The sequence below is a fragment of the Pezoporus occidentalis genome, unplaced genomic scaffold (genome assembly GCF_034315485.1).
Source record: "Pezoporus occidentalis ecotype Australia unplaced genomic scaffold, CSIRO_AGI_Poc_V1 ctg10, whole genome shotgun sequence".
NCBI classification, from domain to species: domain Eukaryota; kingdom Metazoa; phylum Chordata; class Aves; order Psittaciformes; family Psittacidae; genus Pezoporus; species Pezoporus occidentalis.
Window position 1 is genome coordinate 10707873 of NW_026912779.1, and position 22084 is coordinate 10729956.

Sequence of the window (22084 nt, forward strand, 5' to 3'; positions counted from 1 at the left end):
GGGCTGGGCGGGGAGCGGCCGCCGCGGCTCCGGCCCCGCTCCGCTCCGCTGCGGGTTCTCTTCCGGCCCCCGGCCGAGCTGGGGCGGAGCGCAGGAGCCGGCGGGCAGCGGAGGCTGAGGAGCTCCGGGTGCTGGTGCCGGAGCAGCGTCACCTCCAGTGCCCTTGAGGAGCAGTGGCAGCTTCAGGGTGCCTCCCTTAGCCTGTGCGTTGACCTTCCCCGGCCGAGCCGTGCACTGGCAGGCGCTGCCCCGCTCCCCGCGGGGTTCCTGGGTGGAAAACCACGTACAAGTGGTGCTGCATGGGCAATGGCTGTACGTGCAATGGGAAATGGATTTTAGCATCCTACAAGGACGTGGCAAAGGCCCTGCAGCCCCCCCGCTCCAGGAGCTTCCTCCCGTGCAGCAGAGGGGGTCTGGTTCAGGAGCAGGCTGTGAGTGTGTTCAGGGACTGCCCATCGGGTGCCAGTGGTGCCTGGCATGTCAGAGCAAACTTTACAGTTACAGTTTGGATGTGCAGTAATTAATGGTTGACCACGGTACCTCTGTTTCTCAGAAGATGCTACGTTAAGTACAAACTGATGTTGAGCATAATTACCTCCATTAGGCTGGAGGTTTACCCGGCTTTCTGGGTAAATGCTCACACCACAGGTTTGAAACAGGCTGCTCTGGGGCGCTACATGACCCTTCTTTGGTGGATGGAGCACCCATATCCCATGGAAAATACAAACCTTTCCCCTTGTTTGTGTCCGGAGTCTGATCCTGGTTTTGGTCTGCATCACCAGCTCTTGGAGCTTGTTTCTTAGGCAATGCTGAGATTTCCCAGAGGTCGGTTATCTGATACAGGGATCTATGAAAGACATTGCTGCCAGCTTTAGGCCGTGAAGGACCAAAGAGACCTCTCAGGTTCGTTCAGGTAGGTATCCCAAGTCCCTGGCTACTGCTACTGGCCACACTGCTCACCCGTGCAGCATGCTCCAGTCTGCCACCCTATGTATTATAGTCCAGATTCCCAGCTGCTGTGACACAGGTTTACTCTACTGACCTCAGTGGAACGGGGCCCATTTACCATCTGGGAGGACCTTCTTTATTCTCTTTAAAGGAACAGAGAGTGGGAATATCAGATTCAGGGCTGCTTCAAAAAGCAGAGCTGTAATGCCACTGTGTAACATGGCACGGCGCTCTCAGCAGAACTCACGGCCAAGGAAAAGCCCGCATCATCTTTATTCCTGCATCACAGTTCTGCAGTTGGGGTTCCTTTGGTGGAGCTCTTCCGGAGGGCTGCACATCCATTCCCCTGCCTCGGATGCACGCTTCTGAGAGCTGGCTTTTCGTTGGAATTCAACACAGGCAGAGCCCCTGTGAAAGAGAAGTCCTTTCTGATGTTGTTTATTGCTTATTCTCCAGGGAGCCGGTTGCCTGCCAGTAGAGGCCGCGCTGATTTCAGGCTGAAGCAAACACGGATAGGTCATGATTCATGCCCGGGCTCGGCTGTTTTTAGCTGGTTTAAGTTACTCGCAAGCTGCCAGACATTGTTCTCGAAGCTGAATAGCGCTCGGCTGCGGTCTCAGCCCCAGCAGGAAAGGTTTGCGTCCTGTTCCGCCTCCGATCAAACGAGTGCCAGGATGTCTGCAGGAACAGCCAGGGCGACGCAGAATCGTTCCCCTCTCCTCGGGCTCACACTGGGAGGGTGTCAATAAACAAAGGGGAATAAACTGGTGATCTAGAGGAGAGAGTATTTAAAAGCTGAGGGAACGCTAGTGGTTCTTTTCCTGCTGACATCTGGCCTTTGTTAGGAGCTCTGCTGAAGAGTCACTAGTGTATTTGATCTATAATGCAGGGTCAGGCCCAGCCAAACTCCCTCCCAAAGTCACTGAAGGCTGGCAAAGACGAACATGGGTATTTTCTGCTGATTTTAGACCTCAAGATGTTTCAGACCTGTGTTTTTTAGCAAGAAGGTTCCCCAGCAAAGACAAATGATTTCACCACATCTGTGGATGCAATAATTCAGCAGTAATCCCCTCACCTATGACGTGAAGTAGAGCTTGCGTACAATGATCACATTTGAAAGTGGCTCATTTCTAGTATATGTGAGAAGCTGGGATAGGAAGAATCCATTTTCTTCAAAAAACTTCCACCTTCTTGGCAGGAATATCCATGTTTTTGTACAGAACCAGATCCATCAGGAGCACCAGCTGTGCGTATCCAGACTTTTAATATGCCCATAACCAATGTTATGCTGTTATCCAGAACTTTTGGCACATCAGTTTGTAATTTGTTTCTACCTTGGATGGTCTCACACTACAAGCTGGACAGTTAATACTCTGCGATGAAACCTGAGGCCTGGACGTGCACCATATGCTCTTGAATAGCATCTACACTATCTCTGGCATCAGATTTCAGTCTCACAATGCAAATGGTTGGGGTGGATGAGATGTCAGCAAATGCAGGGCATGGACCTGACCTATTTGTTCGCAGAGCATTGCTAGCAGTATTGCTAGAGTACTGCAGGGAACAGAAAATCTGGTTGTAATCACTTTGTCATCTCTTGGCATTATCTGTGGGGAGGATTTGCCTGCATTTGGAAAATTGTCCCATTTCTGATGCTGTGCCTCAGAGAGCCAGAGAGTTAATATTACATGTAACCTGTTAGTACACCTGCCTGTCTTCCAGTGTTGTCATCCAGATGGGAAGGAGTTGCCGCAAGCTGCCTTTGCTTCTGTTGGCTACACTGAAGTGTTCACTATTCCTCTCCTGTGGTAAAGCTGCTCAGGCACTGATTTATAAAAATACCTATGTTGCAAGCTGACAGCAATGCATTCCAGCTCCATAAGGACAGCCCGGCTGGCAAACTCTCTGCTTAACCCCTCTCTCAAAGGTGGTTGCAGGGAGAGGTCCTTCTCCTCTTGAGGCTAACAGCCCTTTTCCCCACAAGTCAGGATTTCCACGTCTTGGACTGTTCCCCTTGTTCTCCTCTTGATTCTCACTCTTTGGGCCACATTTCTTTAATGCTCAACACCTAAATCTGGTCCAAAACTCCAGCATGGGCTTGGCTATAATTAGGCAAAACTGTTATGGTAGTCCAGGATGCATTCCTGTTTACACACCCTGGTATAGTATCTGCCTTATTCATAGCGCAGGGCATTGACTCATGCTTCTGACTGCCCTCAACTTCCTGATCCTGCTCCTTAATCCACCGTTTCCCACCAGTATTAGTGCAGTTACTCACATCTAGATTAGTTTCCATGTTTCCCAGACCCTCTCCCAGTTCTTTCATTGCTATGAATTTCAGCCCTGTGCTTTTCTGTGTTCCCAGACCTTTTCTTCCAGGTGGGACGTGCAGATTTTCTCTGATCCGACATTTGTATCACTAATTCACTAATTATGGTCCTGGACCTACAGAAGGCCCCTGAGGAATCCAGTCCTTCACCTTAGGGTCTAAATAAGCAGGTTCAAACTGAGCCATGTTGCTTTAGTTTCTTCATAAGGTTATGAAAAGGTTCACTGAAAGCCTACAAACTTTCCCTCACTCTTGTACAACATCATAGCTTCCACTGCACTATTGCTAAATATTCCCTAAAAAAAAAGGTAGCTGCTGCTTTTTCTTCCCGATTTTGGAGAAGCACCTGAAAATGAGACACCCAAGGCAGCTGAACAAATGAAATATGTAAAGCAGGATTAATAAAGAACAGAGGGAAAACTAGAGTGACATCTGGTTTAATGCCAACATTGAAGTGCAGAGCAATGAGCTTTAGTGCCAGCAGCTGGGCAGCTTCAGAGCTTTATCATTCGGTTGCTCAGCTGGGCAGAGCAGAAGGATTTAGCCCAAGAAAAAGCTCAACTAGACATTGCACTTCTCCTTTCTGGCCACACGATGTACCCATCACACCACGAACAGCCTGGATGGACTGCCAGCAGCAAGAGACCCGGCCACAAAGGCAGGTGTTTGAAGGTTGAAGGACAAAGCATCTCCTTGCCTCTATCCAGCCCCTCTATACCACCCCATAGCCGCAGATCAGGGCTAGGGGACGAAGGGGACGGAGTTCGTGTGGTCCAGGTGCTTCACCTTTCCTCTTGTTGGATGAAGGTGACACATGGCTGTGAAAGCAATAGGAGCCGGATGGTCAGGAGGTGATGGCAGCTTTTGATCAATGTGAATTATAATGGGAAATGAATAATTGGAATTACTTTTGCTTTTTAAACGTGAGGTTTTACTGTGCTGTCAGTGAGGGACTTATTTTTCACTTTTAATTACTGGAATGTCTTGGCCCTTTGTCATTTTTATGTGGTCATGAGCAAAACCCAGAGGTTCTTCAAAACCGGAGCTGGGATCTGCAGGAGCCAGTTGTAAAAGCAATATTGGGATTGGTATGAATGAAAATCCGTTTCAGTGTCAGAAGTGTCAGAAGGAATAGCAGGGCAGGGGGGTTAAGGACAACTTGTATCCATAACTAATGACACCATTCCCAGCTGAAACAATTGAGACTATGTTGTTTTTGTTAAGCCCAGAAGGACTGCACACTGATAAGCCCATAGCACACACAGCTCGTTCGTGAAAGACCCTCTGTATCACATCCCATTCCTTCTCCTGGCAGCCCAGCAGGAGCAGAGACTGCACCCAAGGATCACTACAAAGCAACTGCCAATTCTTAAAGATTATTTAAGAACTGTCCCAAAATTGAGAGGCTTAGTGAAGACTTGACAGCTGTCATCCCTTGTTGTGTATGTTGCATGCAAGTGACTGGGGCCAGACTACTTGAACAACTTGTTTCATTGCTTGTGAGCATCGAGTGAATTGTATCTATACGAGAACAAGTGCAGGCTAGTAAAATCAGCTTGAAATGTAAATAATACCATATTCCCCTTCTGTAAGATCTCATATTGAGTTTGGCTACGCTGGTTTTCTATCTCAGCAAGAATGGTACTGCTAAAAGCTCAAAGCCTGGTGTTTTCAGGATGCTTGGTGAGTCAAATTACTTGAACTGATTAACGATGCAGTACCAGGGAAGCTTAATCTTAATGATTTGGTTGCTGTTGGTTGAAACCCACTCAGTTGTGAATGCTGGTAGGCCTCCCTCAAACTCCAGTAGCTGTAGGCATCGCCATCTGGTTATACTCTAGCACAGTACGATGAAGAGAATCCAGATCCGCCTGATTGTGTACATGCTTTGGTGACACAGTGATTACAGTCATTTACATGGCATTGCTGATCAGTATCCTGCAGAGACAGCAAAGTCCTGTTACCCAAGCCTGTGGAGTGGCTTTGCGTTGCATCTCCGGTCCTAGGTTTCAGAGCCAGTTTGTAATTTGGCTGGTCCCTGGTACGTATTTTGGCAAACCCAACCCTTACAGTCAGGAGGATAACTTTCAAAATGTGGAAATAAATTCCAGCTGCCACCCTGCTTGCCCGGTTTAAAACCACAGGTGTATTCCATAGCATGATGGCTTGACTCTACCACCCAAGATGCAAGAACTTGCAAGAACAGCAAGCTAGCCATAAGCTTGTCAAGCTATTTTCATGCACATCACAGCTCACAAGACACCCAAGAGGTACAGCATACTTGTACATTCACTTGAATGCTCATAATGGGGAGGTAGCAGAGGTTTGATTTTCAACGAGCTAACATCCATCCATGTTTTAAAGATGACCTCTTAGCACAGCTCTACCACACTCTCTGTTTGACTCCAACCATTCATTTCACAGCAGAACAAAGTGGTGTTGTCTTCCCTTTAACTAACTCACAAAGCACTTCCTTGTCATTATATCTATCTTAATCAGACAAACTGGGGATTGAAATAAAAGGACTAATCAAAAAGGACTAATCTGTTCCTTGGCTGTAATTGGATTTCCTCTGCAAATATTAAGTTACAACAATAGCAGTGGCTTTTGTTACATACTTAGTTTGAAATGCTTCTCTTCGTGTGAACTAGACAAATGTATATTGTCTGCCCAGACATTTTAGAAGGCAGAAATGAGGAACACATGGCCAGATTGGTAGATGGTAGTAGAAACCACCACTGGGGGTTGGAACTAGATGATCTTAAGGTCCTTTCCAACCCTAACTATTCTATGATTCTATGAAAACAGAATAAAGTCATTGAACTTTAATTAGAACTTCTTCCAACTTTTATCTCTGTTGAAATATCACAAGAAACTTTACCTGTTTATCTATAATGAGGCTTAGCAAGCTCTAATAATGTCTGGCTTGAGTCAGCTGGGACTCAGTCTAAGTCTTGACTCAGTTCTCATTAAAGACAAGCGATCATGCCACATTTTTCCGCAGGTCTCATAAAGCTTCATGGGTTTCAAATGGCAAGGCGCTACAGCTCTGACAACCACCACTTACCTGCTTGGTTCAGGCAACAGCCATCTCTGCATCCAAAACTGGCAGAGGCTAAGGTGCAAGAGGACATGTCTGTCAACTGCTGGTCTAGGATTCCTCCAGGTATCTCTTTGGGGTTTCAGCTAGGAAGTGAGAAGACAAAGACACAACCACGGGTTGAGATAGGCTTTTTGGAAGCCCCCACATTGATGGCTTCATAAAATGTACATACCAAGGCACAATACCAGTCACAATTTGTAAGTCATACTTGGGCAGGTCTTCAAATGGTACTTCTTTCTTCTGGTGCTTGCAATTCTTGCAACTATTGCACTATTTTTAGTTCTGGGAGCAGAATTTCATGCTTGAAATTAACCACACTACACTTGAATAGATTTTCTTCAGGATTTCTGATGTTCTGTTTTGTGCATCTCAGGATAAAGTCTACCCTATGGAGATATGTAGGCTTTTAATGGAAAAGCTGTATCAAACCCACTTTGATAGCAAACCCAGGCCCTCTGTCGGGGAGCCAGCACACTGCTCACTGTGTGTGTCAAATGCAAGATTTCCCTGACCTTACCATCCCAGTTGCCCATTGCAAAGGATTTGCTCCATCATTTCTCCCACTTGTCAATCCTCTTCCAGGGAACAAAGTCCCTTTGCTTGGCAGAATAGGCAACAGGTCTGTCAGCCCTGCTGCTCCACTATGGCGCACATCAATACAAATACCTACTAAACTGGGCTCTCCCAAAGGCCCTTGAGAGCCGAGTACCTGCGCAGAGGGCTTGCAGAAATGCTACCCTGGGTAGACTTGCCCTGGATTCCAGGGAAAGGGGTTAAATGGAGTGGTATGCTGGTAACCGGTGACACCAGCATGCAGGCAAAGGGGGCATGCTGGCAAAGGGCACAGTTTGGGAAGCTGAAGTCGAATACCAAGTTACAGTTCGCATTAAGGGGCATTTCCCAAAGGAGTCACGGAGAGCTTGCTTGGTGACAGAGCCCAAAAGCCCGGTCCAGCAAGGCAACAGCTGCTTATGGAAGGTTGACCCAGCTAAAACTCTGGATGTTCTCCAAACAAAGATGGAAACGTGAATTCTATTCGGAGTGATTTTTATTTCAGGTTGAGAAGCTACACAAAGAAAGAACAAATATACATTTCCATGAGAGAAGGGAAAAAAGAGAGCATCCTATTGTGTCACCCTTCTAATACAACAAACCATCTCAACCTGAGCCACAGGACTGCTTTCTTCCTGGACAGGCAGGGAGAGGTTTTACACCAAAGGGTACGCTAGACAATAAACATCTGTAATATCTACCCCAGGGTCACACACCCCCAGACACAGCAATATGGTTTGTTCTTGCATATATGCACATACATCTGTTCTTGGTAGATAATAAAAAGGCTGATACAGAGCCACATGGATCAAACCCATAGCTTTTACAGAGGAATAGTTGCAGATGTTCACAAGGATCAATACATCCACATGGCACAAGTACTTATTCAATGGAGTGGTTACTCTAAGCACTAGGGTTTATCTGAAGGCCAACACCTTCGTATCAGTGATAGTGAATTGTACTGGAGCAGATGGCAGTGAATTCCAGAGTTCATCTGTCTGTCATTTTATTAAAGTAATTAATCAAAATGGCTTAGCATATAAAAATACAAGAATCCCCCCTCCTAATTAGAGCAATTTGTGTTCATGTAGAAATAAAAGCACGCACACGCATACACACATCAGAGGCAGGATGGCTGACAGAGAGCTTATGGGATAAAGAAAAGAAACTCACTTTCCCTGTCCCACACCAGGACATCATGTTCTCTCTCCTGTCTCCAGGGATAATGGATTCTCTCACCTTTGGTGCATAGTTGTATTCCAAAGCCAAATAGCAACTTGGAATTTGTCCCGAAGGGAACCAGGACAAGGCACCTTTAAGGATAGTAAGGCAGATTGCATACCTCTGCTGCAGAAGGAGACTCCTCATGTCCTAGGGTGGTCCTGCTGTCCCTGAATGTAGAGGGATTAATCAGAATCTAATCAAAATCCTCACCCTCACAAGCTGTGGGTGCGTCAGTCTCAATTTGCTATAACCATGAAGCTAGTCAGACAGAAGAGGCTCATCTCCCTTTAGCAGAGGTACACTCAGCTATTTGTAGTGCTACAAGTGGTCTCCATCGCCTACAGCATGTGGATGACCTTATGAAAGAGTAGCCAGGATAGCAACAGAGAAAGTCTAAATAAGATTATATTCGCAAAAGACTGGAATATTCATGGATGGCCAACACATTCCTCCATTGGTCTTTAGGGAAATAATGTCACCAGAGGGGCAGAGACATACCGTGGGGTAGCGCAGGGAGGCAGCCAGGGCTGGGCCAGCTTGGCAATAGTTATTTGACTTAACTGTAAAACATCATGAAGGTATTGTCTTAATTAAGCACTCCCTCCTCCAAAGTTTAAGATACATCTTCATCCCCTCGTAACAAGGTGTGAGACAGCCTATGTCCTCACATGGGACTCTAATATCTCTGATCTGTGTACTGTAGGAGCCTGGACCTACTGGGGTCTGGGCAGACTCCCAAGGACCGCAGCAGACTCTGCAGGAGGGATATGGAGAAGGAAAACCAATTAAAAAATGAGGAAGCTTTGCTTCCGCATCAACACTATCTAGGAAAGACAATGTGTTTGAGGGCACCCCGGCATGAGAATACCGTGAGCATGAAAAATGACTCTAGTTACAGACAAGGGGTTTTAAACATGTTCCTTTACTGCTGCTTTACTGAACATGATCATCTTAAGAGGACCAGACCAAACCCCTACACTGCTAAGGAGGTATCATCTCCATCATGAGCCCACAGGCCATTGTAAGCTTAGGAAATTGCATTCGTGCACATCAGTGAAGGCCCTGGCCTGTCCATTTGGTAGCATTCCTTCTGGTCCTTAAGCTACAGCCCAATCCAGTTAACTCTTGCAGTGTTCTTTTCTGGCTAAGCACAATTCTTTCTGTGGGAATGTAATCCAGGGGGATTCAGGCATGTGGAAACAGCTTCATACAGAGTTTTCCCTTGGCGATTTCTTTCTGCAGCCTGTAGCTGCAATTAACTTCAGTCACACCAACATGCCATACGCGGTTTAGCTTCAGCTGCTAACTTACATCCTTGCAGAAGGGTATTACTTTCTCTGTTATCAGAAGGATCAAGTGAAAGTCATTCTAAGGATCTGAATTTAATCCAATACCAACTTTCTTGGTTTCTGTGGCTTTAACCCACACTGTTAACTTTGCATTACAACAGGCTTGGCTCCAGATTCATTTCCTCATTCTGGTTCCTGTCGGCAGGCAAACAGCATCTGTGGCCTTGGGAAAGACAAGTACAAATATTTCTTGAGCAGGACTTCAAGAGCACTTGGTCTGCTGAAATGTCCGCAGTCCTCACCTCCTGCTGGCACCGACATCAGTGGTTAAACCCAATGAGATTTCATTGCTGGTGAGGATGATGTAACTGCTGACACTGAGACAGGATCTGATAGGGAACCGTACCATGAACTCTTGAATGAAAGAGATTTCCTTTTCCCTTTTCCATCAAAGAAACATCGTAGAAGGAAGAGAGCTCTCGTACGTCTACACTTCTTCCATTCCTCCAAAAAAGAGAAGGTATTACCCTGCACTAACACTGCTGTGTATCAATACTCAAATGTACTTACAAACGTGCAGATGTTAGTGGTTTTAGGGAGGTGATAGTTAAAAATGAACTTGGTTTCAGGATTCAAGATTGCTCCTCGCTTGCCTGGCAACTCCTCACGTGACTCAAAGAAGCATTCTTTCACCTTTTTCTGCATGCATTCACTGCTGCAGCTGTGAAACAGTGCCTGCTGGTCACAAATGTCTGTGAAGACCCCGTGCAGGGAATGAATACCACATTAACATTCATTTCCCAAGCTCCTGCTTGGATGTGAAGACAGAGCTACGCGAGCCAAATAGGGCTCTTGATCACTTCTCAACAGATTTAAAATACTCAATGGCAACTGTCTCAATGTGCTGCCCAATGCCTGGAAAAGGTTTCAACTCACTTGTCATACCCTTTTCCCTCCTATCTGACACTGAAGCAGCAAGCGAACACGGCTTTCATCAGTATGCTCGCATAAATAACAACGTCTTTGTCCCCAGAGAATAATGGCTACCACGCATTTATCTGAGGAGCATTTGTCCTAGCTATCCTGCAAGGAGGAATGTGGGTCAATCCCTGATCCAGAACTGCACCGTTATGTCTGTGGTCACGGCTTGTAGCCAGGAGCAGCTTATCAGAGCTCCACGCTGACACGCTGCATGCTTCGTTGTTGCTCAGTGATGATGTACCTCAGAAACACCAACGCTCGTGTCTGCCTCTCCCTGCTAATCCCTGGGCAGGGATTTTCATCCTCTGCTACATGGTGGAGAGATGCCTGCGGTCTTGTTGATGCTGTCTGTATTGAAATGCCAAGGGAGAGATGGTTCCTTCAGGTCTTAGCTTCTTTATCCATTTTGTTACCCTGCCTTCTGCGATGCTCCCCCTGCATCCTTCCAGCTCTTCCTTTTTCTTCTCCCCTCTTTTCACCAATACTGTCAACAAGACAACTTGTTCTTTCAGCTGAAAAGCACTTTCTCCCACTGAAACTAGACAGAAACTAAGCTGTCAAGGCTCCTAATTAATGTTGAATTCATGGTGAGGTCTGTTAATTTACCTGAACGTGTGCTTTGATGGCATGCCAGGTGAAGATGGAAAGAGGCAGATATACAGGGCACTGTGCCCCCTTGACTAAATCACATCTGCCTTTTGAAATGCAGTTCACACTGACACTAGCTCCCCTGCTTCCCCTGAGTTAGCCCAGCAAATGCATACACTAGATCTCCTTTCCATCAGTCCTTCATACTGTAGCACAATGCAATCCTGACTTCATGGTGCACACTGTAGCTGTTTGATTCCCTTCAGAGTGTTGGAAAGCTCATTATTATTTAAGATTTAGTGCTCTCTGTCTTAGGAGTGCTCTCCAAACACTGCAACTCGCTATCCTCCACACTACTGCCTGTGAGACACAGGTAAAGTATCTGTAAACTCAACAGCTTGTCTTTTGGTCCTTGGACTTCCTACCTGAGGCCCATTGCTCACTGCCTGTGGAAGGCTGAGGATTAAAAATGATGATTCCCAACAGGAGGTGCTTTCCAGAGGCTGGTGAAATGTGCTGTGCTAGCAAAGGAGCAGAGTGAAGAGTCAGGACTGGGGACTGCAAATCTCTGCAGAAAGAGGAGGTGGGTTTGTACCTTTTAAAAGCACTCGAGGACATAACCTATAACATACGGCAGGGTGGCCAGTCACAAAGATACCAGGGTCTTTGACTCAGCTGAAAGAGGAACTGCCTAAACATCTGTGTTCTTGCTGTAAAATACAGAGGAACCACAGCAGAATGAGTCTAAGAATGGTGACACTAATTCATGTCCATCTCTGGCCCTGGCCACAGCAAGTACCCAGGGAAGAGCACAGGAACAGAGCAAGTACATATGAAACCTTCCTGCCCCCATACTGTCCCTCCAACCTCTTCAGGCAGTAACAGGGCTGCCTGGAAAAGACAAAGCAGAGGTTATTTCACCAGCCCATGTGGCACTTCGGCTGGCTCCACGTTTCTGTCATGTCCAAAGGGCACACCCCTGCAGGGGAAGCTCTGGGTTTGGCCCTAGACTGTTCTCACCACAAAACCCACCCCGACTGCACAAGACGCCCCCAGAAGGGTTTAATGCCCTTTGTAATTACTGCCTCTTGTAGTGTAATCACCAACACACCAGCGAGACCCAGCTGAAGTTTGGTTCCTAGGAATAATGGGTCTTTACTGAAATACCAAGCACATCATAGCAAGGCAGAATGTGAACTACTTTTCCAAGGACAAGCTGGAGCCCTCAACACTCTCCCATTTATACCTGAGCATCCTATACATAAAACCAGCATCGGGCATTCCAGGAAGTGGAATTCCAGGCAGTGATGGATAAAGCATGGAGTGGAAAGCCAATCCTGGAGAAAAATAAATAAAAGATGGTCCAAAACAGTCAAATAAACTTCACTGAAAAACAGAAGGTAGAAGTGGAAGAATAAACGGCATCAGAGACAAAATGGGAGTGCATATGCCAAAGGCTTGCAGACTCGTCTCTTCCGTATTCCTGTATCTTTCCCTCCAAAAGCAACTGCTGTACTAGAGGGCAGGACCCCAGCTGTTTGTCTGCTTTCCTAAGGAGAGAATTTGTACCTTAAAGAAAGAGACTAAAACCAGAAAGAAAAAATTAGTGTTTTCTCGACGGAATTTATTTCCTCTTGAAAGAAGAAGCAACTGGCTAAAGGCTTCCACTGTACAGTCACGTTGGGAGGACATAAAACACACATCTGGTCCAGAGGCATTGGAGTGAAGTACCACAGCGGCACCAGGCTCTGGAGTGCCTGGGTGAGAGCAGAGCAGGTACCACCGGCTGTACCTGCACCGCTGCTGAGCACCTTCTGAGCTCAGCCTCTGGAGTGAGGCTGAAATAGGAAGTTCCCAGTATAACACATTGCACTGCAGGTACAGGACAGCACCCGAAATGCACCCCCTTCAACAGCCCTTTCAGTTCTCTCCCAGTGGCCTTACCTGAAGACCTGGACCACTTGGAGCACATGGCAAGTCTTCTGTCTCATCGGGCTGTCGATCAGGATTCACATCGTTACAAGGGCAGTTCCTGGAATGTGTCAAATATCTTACAGTCCAATGGAGTGTAATGTTGGATATTTCACATTTGTACCTTAAGAAAAAACAATGTGAAGCCAGGTGGAGAGCCCTAGGAGATGCGGGATGGCTATCATGAGGAATGGGAACATCAGAGATGGCATCAGAAATGCCATTTCTGACACAGCTGACAAAGAAAAGACAATCTTTTGACAAGCAGTAGCTACCCCACATTCCTGCTTCCATAGATCCCTCTTGCTGTGCAAGAACAACAGAACTGGCATCTCTGTAAGTCTAAAGTGTGGCTTCTGTAAGATTACAGATTTCTGGTTAAAACCCAAATACTAGTGATTCATATAAACCCCACAGCACCTGTTTCCAGGAGGAGTGTTAGGTTTCCTTGGTTAAAATCTTGCTATGAGAATGATTTGACCTCTTTAAATCTGACTGCTCTAACAAGCTTTACATGGGACTAGCCATTCCAAATGGAATGTAGCAAATGTAGCAATCCACTAGGAGGGACTGGGAGAGGCATCCTTCAGCAAAGACTGAGATTCTGCATACTGGAAAATACTATGACAGCTCTTAAGTATTGGCCTTAATTTACCATTTCCTGGGATCTGCTGTCAGAAGGACATGGGCAACATGGTCTAGTGTGAGGTGTCCCTGCCCATGGCAGGGGGTTGGAACTAGATGATCATAAAGTCCTTTCCAACCCAAACCATTCCATGATGATTCTATGATGAAGGAATGTGCTGCAGCCTATGGCACACTATTACAAGGGAGGTGCAATCAAGCTGCATCACCACAAGGAAGAAAGCAATGGGAAGGTGCTGCCTTTGAGGAAGCCCAGCCTTTGGACTTGTCCAGGAGAGTACTTTTAACTGTGAGCAGTAACAGCCTTTGGGTTAAAAAAAGTAAAACTTGGGAAATATTCTAGTCTACAATGGTGCTGTGATGCTCCATGGGAAATGTCGTGAGAGTGCTGCCTGCTCTCACGTCCTCATCCCAGCTGCATGTGTCATGGTGAGGGAGAACATCACAGGAGCTAAGCTGTCTGATGGGCGATGAAATGCAACTACAGAACCCAGCCCACAAGGAACAGTCTTGTTTTTCAGCTTCCTTGAGACAGACACATATTACTTTAAAATCAAAGTATTTGGGGTTCTGGTGAATTCAGATTTTTCAAATAAATACTTGTGTTTGTTTGTTTTTTTTTTTAAATAAGGTTTTTGAGACACATTTTTTCAAACCTCCAACATTTTTCAAAACACTTCTTATTTGTTGACTTTCACTGTCAGCTACAAAGCGCGCTTTTGGTTTCCTGAGTTGAAAGGAGTTGGGACGAATCTAATGGGAGGAAATGCAAAGTTTCAGCAAGTCTTGATCTGCTAAAAATGGAATAATAAATACTGGGCAAAAGATGTCCCTAGAGAAAATTGTGTTTGTCTCCTTCCATTCTGAAGATGAGACAAGGAATGACCAAATTTTGTGGACATGGCTATAAATAAGCTGGTTAAAAAGAAAGTCCACCTGCAGCTGCTCAGTGGGCTGACTAATGCTTTCCTACTTCAATTGTTTGTGCAGCCCTTCTGCACATGATTAAAGAGCCACGTTTGATGCACTCACTGTGTTTTCCCTCAGAGGCAGCCACATCTCACTCTGAGCATCTTTTTTGCAATGCTCATTGTGTGCCTTTACCAGGAAGGATGCTTTGCAACTTAAGCGCATGAAACTGAAGGTGCCTTTTCCTAGTGCCGTGACCATACGCATCAGCAGCTGGGTATCCTTCCAAGATAGCTTCCTCTGAAGCAAGACAGGAGAAAGAAAAAAGGGAGACTCAGCATTACTTTATATCAAAGCTAAGTGTAAATGTATATTGCTGAATTAACAGTGTGGAGACTGACTATACGCAGTCATCTTGCTAAAGTAGCCAAGGGGAAGTGTCGCAAGTCCAGGCAGATCTTGGCATATGCACAGATATCATTTCATAACTATGTGCTGTCCAAAAAGCCCAGATAAATCAATGGGAGTTTTGCAATGAGTTCTGCTGGACTGGGTTCAGGTTCGGGGTGCAAATTCAGGAAGTAGGTTGTAAAGGGAAAAAGATGGAGTCAGAATCCAGAAGCGTTTTGCTCAGCCTCAAGCAATGGTTACCATCTGCCACTACGTGTTACCCTGGCCCGGCACCACCCACAAGCACTAAACGTTAAGCTGCTGCCAGAAAAACATTTATAGAAGGACCAGACTCCAGGAACAGGTACGCAGCTGCCCCAACACACACATCACTGACCTACATGGTGTTATAAACCCGCCTCTTCCCCTTTCCAGCCACCACTCAGACCTGCCTGTCGCCAGTTCCCACATGATGTGTGCTCAGATTTTTTCCTCCCCTGTTCAATTTTGCTGGAAGAGGGATATGACGTAACTTGTTTGGACTGGCCCATTAAATAAACAGGAGTAGCACATAGCGTGCTAGCAAAGGAGTTTGCATGAAGGGAACTGACTTCTTGATCTCTTGATGCTGTCACAGGCAAGCTTCTTTCAGACCTATTTATGCTGGAACAGACTCTGCATTTTCTTCAGCTCCCGAAGGATTACTTTAACAAAATTTGTGTTTCCTCTGGATTTTTTTCCTTAACAGCTTGGTTAAAGGAAAGGAGAAGACCAGTCCTTGATCTGCATGAAGATCTCCTATGTTTGGTCCCAAAGTTTGGGAGTGACTTACCAAAAGGCAGAAAAGCTGCTATGAGCTGCACTGCAGGGGGGAGGGATGGAACAAGCTATTAATTCAGATATGGAAAAAAAAACAAAGCTATTTTTCAGGACATATTTGACATTTTTAAGGGATTGGAGAAGAGGAGAGGAAGAGGAGTAGGTGAAAAATGTTGCTTCATATCATGTCTGTAACGGTCAATATGTGTTTCCAGGCCAGAAACTAAGTTCAAGCAACATTTTCCCCCACTCTGGAGTTTCTAGCCTGCATCTCCATTCGAACAGCAGCACAATAAGCTTACTAATTTTTCCCTATCACAAGCACATACTGGGTTTGTCTACTTCCCCACCTCCAACCCACATGTGCCTTTACTAACAGAAGCCTTGTTAAACCAGAAGTTTCAATGGCAGTTTCCACGTACATGTATATGTGTGTGCGTGTGCAGCACATACACATGTACACACATGAATTATCAAAATACTACTATAAAGGGAGTGTTCTTTCTCAACACCCCTGCTCTGCCCACCCCACCTCCCTCTCCTTCCCTAGGCCAGCATATCCCAAAACAGACTGGAACTGAAAGCTTTCAAGAGCCATCCAGCCCTTGTTAGCACTGCAAAGGTCTAGGTGCGTTAGCAAGTCCCTGGTCCACCTCTAGGACACGTGTTGACGAACAGCCTCATCACAATACTGATTCCTTGGATTCAGGGTCTGCTGTACTGCTCGTGTTGGAGACTTGGTTTTTGTGGGTTACCAACGGCGATGTTTCCGCTTCAGACTTGCTGTTAGCAACTGCTTCTACGTTGACTTCCTTTAGCTCCTGCTCTTTGTCTTTCTTTTCCTTTTCATTCAGGTAATTGAGGATGCCTGCTCCCAGGGCATCCCCTTCCACATTCACAACTGTGGTGGTTCGGTCCCTGGTTAAACAGGAGCAAGAAACAAAGCAGCAGGCTTTTAGCTTAAGAGACTTACAACACAAGAAGAGGAGCTGATTCAGCCCTGCTGATCCACTGGCTTCAGTGGAGCTACACAAAGGAGAGGTTGTTACAACAGGTATTTTCCACAGAAGTATCACCATCTCAGAACCAAAACTGTGCACCAAAGCTAGTTTAAGGTCAGCCCAACTGTTACTATCAGACCAGGTTCTGGTCTCTCAGTGGGTTGCAGCAATGGTACTACTCTTTCTCAGGCATCCCGCTTTTCCCAGCCCACCTCCTTCCTCTTCCCCTTCCCCAGGTGAGCAGCTTTCAAATGCAAGTTCAGAGCAGGACCTTAATTTGGGCTTATCCAGAAGGTGGCTCAGAGCACTCAGCCCTCTTTTTAACTATAGAGACTTGTACCTTAACCTAAACGCCTTCTGAAGAGGAGCAGGCAGAATGACTGCATTCTCTGGATTTCTTGCCAGTAGTAGCTTTGGTCCCATGTCACAAAACTACTGTGTCCTGAGGTCTAATGGAGGCAGTTTATGGGTCATAAAGCTGAACAATTTCTTCTCGTGCCTTCTGAGACTTCTGTTGGTCATTCTGGAGCCTAACTTCAACATGTGCTCAACATGTAACTGTGGTCCTTTCTGGTGATCACACAGCTGGCACTAAAACAAGACACTGGACTCTCCCTCCCTCCTTTCCCCTTTTGTTACCACAAGGCTCAGTTCCTTGATTAGAACACTGCTGACCACAGAGGGATGCTTACACATCTTGAAATGAAGGCAGGCAGAGGGAATGGGCTTTGTAAAGAAGAGAAGCAAAATCCTGACCTTTTATCGGTTTCCCAGAAGATGGAAAAGAAAGGTGGCAATACTGTGTATTAAACTTGGAACTCCCAGCAGCATGTTCCAGCTGTGACACTATGATGAGTGTCACGAACCCTCTATGTCCCTACCCTGCCAATGGATGGCACCTCTCTGTGACGTTTTGGTTGTTGCTTTGACCAGTCTTGAACTACAAAAATAGTTCAAACAACAATAGCTGACAACCGCTTCTGATGGAGACTGCTTCCCACCTGTGACAAAAAAAGCTTGCCACCACCATGCAGACTCCATTTCCTTTTTCCCCCCTTTCCACACGAATTTCCAACTGATTTCCAGCAATACCAACACTTTCTGAACAAACTTTTAACAATCTTCCTACGGAAATCGAGACCAGGAAGAAATATGTTTTCATTTTGCCAAGTGCTCACAGAGAAATGTTTGGCAATGCCCATCCAGTTCCAGCTGCATAAGGAACTGCCTGCTCAAAGGCACCACTGTGAAAGCAGAACAGAGTGTGCAACCACATTTAACTCACTGGAGGACTTCAAAACTGGCAAGGCCAGGTTGGATGGGGCTTAGAGCAACCTGCTCTAGTGAAGGTGTCCCTGCCTATGGCAGGAGGTTGGAACTGGATGGGCTTTAAGGTCCCTTCCAACACAAACCATTCTGTGACTCTGATTTTATCCTACTGCTTTAATTGAGAAGGGACCCCCTTTTCCATTATCTATCAAGAGTCCTGTAGGCAACCACATATTGTATGGTTTTATTTTACCCTGCACTATTTTGACTACGAAGCTCCATGTTTCCATCTACACATCATTAACAGCAGATGTGTGTGGCCTGAAGTACTTACACAATCCAGTCCACCGCTAATATCAAGGAAAGATCGTTGGTTGGAAGTCCAATGGCCTCCAAGATGATGGCGATGGTGAGGACTCCTCCGGCTGGGATCCCGGCTGCGCCCACGCTGGATGCAGTAGCTGTCACACTGCAAATCAATTTGCACACCCCGTTAGCAGCAGCTCCTCTTCCACACTTGCATCCCACGCTTCCCCACTATGGGAATTGTAAACAAACTCGCCAGCATGGGACACAAGGATCATTTGCTTCCCAGGCAAATCTTTTTCCTGCCTGCTGATGCAAAGTAATGGATGCAGAGCACAGTGGCTCAGCAGGCATCCGCAGCAGCTATCAAGGCCATGGCTCTGTGTTTAATACAGTGATTGCCCTTTCAGAAAAAGGCAAAACACCCCAACCAACACAACCAGATCCTGCTGCCTTACCAATATATCCATTTCCAAGTCATCTGTCACTTCAAATATGCTAAGTACATCATGCTTCCTGCCCCTAAGTGTATAAAGGTAAACCCTGACATACAGAGTACTGCCCCTTCTCTGTCTCATTTGCATTCCAGCACAAACCCTACATCAGGAGCTGGAAACCTGCAGTCCATGTGGTATAGACATGGACCACACACCTTTTCATGTACAGATGTCTACAACTGAGTTCTCCTAGGATGATCACTGCGTAATCCCCAGGCCTGTGTTAACTCCTGATTCACTAAGAATACCTGAAAGGCTAATTTGACCAGCTGCAAAGAAAATAATGGGCCAGCCCTGCCTTAGATAAACAAATAATATACCAAGAAATGCAATAAGGAAGGAAATAAAACCTGGCCACGGAGGGTAAAAAATGCCAGGAACCAGCCTTAAGAGGCATCTGGTGGATACAGGTCTGACTTCTTAGCAGTGAGGGGCTAGAACTCCTTGTAGGATCCTCATTTCAGGAGCAGGGAAATGAAAGCAATGACACTTTATAGGTTATGGGACATGGGAGGGGAGAGAGTCCTACAGAAGGAGGCAGGGCTGAGGTGGTAGAGGGATAGTGGAGCAAAGCAGACAGGAGGGGAATGATAGCGGGTCTGACCCGGGAAGGCAATGACATCATGGTAGGAAGGGCAGAGGTAAGCAGGAGCAGAGTCTTTCATATGAAATCAATACATAAGGAACTGAGGAGGTGGCAGAAGGATCTTCCAAGACATCCAGAGGAGGAATCAGGGGTAGGTTTCTGGGTAGAGCAGCATGCCTCGATTACCTAGCTTAATGGTGAGTGAGGGGTAGGGAAGTGAAATTCTTGAGGAAGGAGAGGAATGTGAGAAACAGCTTTAAACAGCTCAAAGTCTGTTTCGGAATTCAATTACCCTTCCCAGGTTTCACCTTGTACCGAGATTCAGGCAAATCTTACCAAGTTTGAAAGACTCCATCCTTTAATCACCCTGTAATTATGTTTCATAGCAGTTCACCAGCTTTAGGTCAGAGATGTGGAATGCAAACTGCTAGCTATTAACAGAGAAACCACAGGCATGAATGTGTCTGGGGGCCAGAAGGACGCGGTTGCAATAGCAAGCAGCTTACAGAATTGTGAAGATTTGCCCAGCGTTGAGGTCCACGTTGTTCAGCTGAGCAATAAACACAGTTGCCATGCACTGGAAGATAGCAGCTCCATCCATGTTTACAGTCGCCCCGATAGGAAGGATAAACCTGCTGATCCTCTTGTCAACTCCATTGTTCTCCTCAATACATTTGATCATTGACGGGAGAGTGGCTGAGCTAGAAAACAGAGAACAGGGAAAAATCAAACATCAAAAGCATCAGGGTGCACTGAATGGAAAGCCACTGGCTCATGGCTTTCATGTTTCTAACAAGCTGCAGACAGGGCTGTCAAGACAACGATGCCATTTCAACAGTCCCTCTCTGACACGACAGCAATGAGGGACCCGCCTTGTTGGTCTTGAGCAGTGATATTTAATAATCTGCTTCCGTCCAGAAATAGCTGATAAGAACTCTAATCTCCCAGAAGCAAGAACTCATGACTTAACGCAGTAATGCAGCCTAGCAGGGCTGTGGAATGATCAAGTTTCAACCCACAAAAATACACCGGCAGATGCCAAAATAAACACAACACATGCAACAGCAATCTCTGTTAACGTTGTACGAGTACCTTCTCAAGTGAACAAACAGAATGAACACTGTTGCATTTATTTCTTGCACTATAAGTTACCCTCTCCTATTTGATGTACTTCAGCTCCTGTGGCAGACATGCATCTGCTTTTGGAGATGACCTGAAAAGACTGTGTATAGTTATGGTATTTGATCAGGTGTTTGCCTCTTGAGAGAAGTGTAAATGAAATGCTTGACAGCTTGGGTATGACAAATGGAGGCTGATCAGGCCAAATCTTTGACATCAACAATATGAAGTCCATTTACACTAGCTAATATATAATAGAATCATAGAACAGTTAGGGTTGGAAAGGACCTTAAGATCATCCAGTTCCAACCCAACTGCCATGGGCAGGGACACCTCACACTAAATCATGTCACCGATGTCATCTGATTTGCTCCTGCAAAATTAGCCTAACCTTGTTCCAGATCCTTCTGAACTTGGAGAACTGAAATTCTCAGGACAAAGTCTGTCACCACTGACCCTCACTTTACTTAAAACTGAAAAGAGAGCTGGCAGGATCATTTTTAAGGCCAATTCTTTCACATTTTCCCCCCCAAAATTCCAACTCAGCATCATGCTACAGTCCTAATACTTTGAGGAACTGTTTTCAACAGCTATTTACCAGTATGTGCTGTGTGGCAGCTGCTGACAGCAGCGAGGCCCTCTATGTTCACAAGTATCTGTTTGCAATCTCAGGAACAATACTCACACCTAAATCTCAACACAGTTTGGTGTTGGGATATAACCAGGTTCCACTGACAAATGTAACCAGACTATAATCCCCAAAGAAGCACAGAAACCCACCTGGAGCAAGTGGCAAAAGCAGTGGCAAATGGTGTGATAAGTCCCAAGAGAAAACGGTACGGATTTTGACGTGTGGATGCAAAATAAATAAGTGGCAGAATGATTCCTCCATGGATGAAGTGGCCCAGAATAGAGGCAAAGATGTATTTTCCCAAACTGGTCACCAGAACCACAATATCTTCCATTTCAACAATCTTGCTCCCAATAAGGAACATGATGCCAATAGGTACGTACCTGTGTAAAGAAACAGTGCCTGTCATTAAATACAAACAAAAAGGTCTTGGAAAATATGCCATTTTCTGTCCTGGAGACAGCATTCTCCTAAGGAATATGCTGCTTCTAGTGAAGGGTAACACCTTATTCATCACACGCACAGGTTAAGCAGATCTGGAAGGCTTCTCTTAACACTCTTGCTTGGAAGAGTGTCAAACTGAAAGAGCTCTGTTTCAGCTAGGAGAATGCTGAGGGAAGCCAAGCGGGAAGCAGAAATGCTGGCAGAAGCCATAAGCACAACACACTGGTGTGGAGTTTTAGTCTATCAGGGAGGCAGGCAAAGACCTAAAGTTAAAGTCACTGCTGAAGGGACAGCAGATGGTAGGAAAGAAAAAGGAGCCGTGTCATGTCACTGGAGCACAGAAAGGGATGGAAGAGTAGGATCTTACAGACACGGTGACTACCAGCAGAAGTATGAAGTTAGGTCATTCCAATGGCAGACATACAGGGTGACAACATATTTAGCGCAGGAAAGAAAAAGCTATGCCCATAGCAGCTGAAGGCT

The 22084-nt window shown here is 45.9% G+C and overlaps 1 protein-coding gene across 1 annotated transcript in view; it reads right to left on the minus strand.

Annotated features, from left to right (window-relative positions):
• Positions 1–7410: 7410 nt before the first annotated feature.
• SLC1A4 (solute carrier family 1 member 4) overlaps positions 7411–22084 on the minus strand; it is a 35212-nt gene continuing 20538 nt past the window's right edge. Inside the window, exons 5-8 of the mRNA XM_062611516.1 lie at positions 21307–21540; positions 19914–20108; positions 18353–18487; positions 7411–16666 (exon numbers count right to left, since the gene is read on the minus strand). Coding sequence (XP_062467500.1) covers positions 16432–16666; positions 18353–18487; positions 19914–20108; positions 21307–21540 — 799 coding nt within the window. The 3' untranslated portion in view covers positions 7411–16431. The remainder of the gene's footprint in view (positions 16667–18352; positions 18488–19913; positions 20109–21306; positions 21541–22084) is intronic.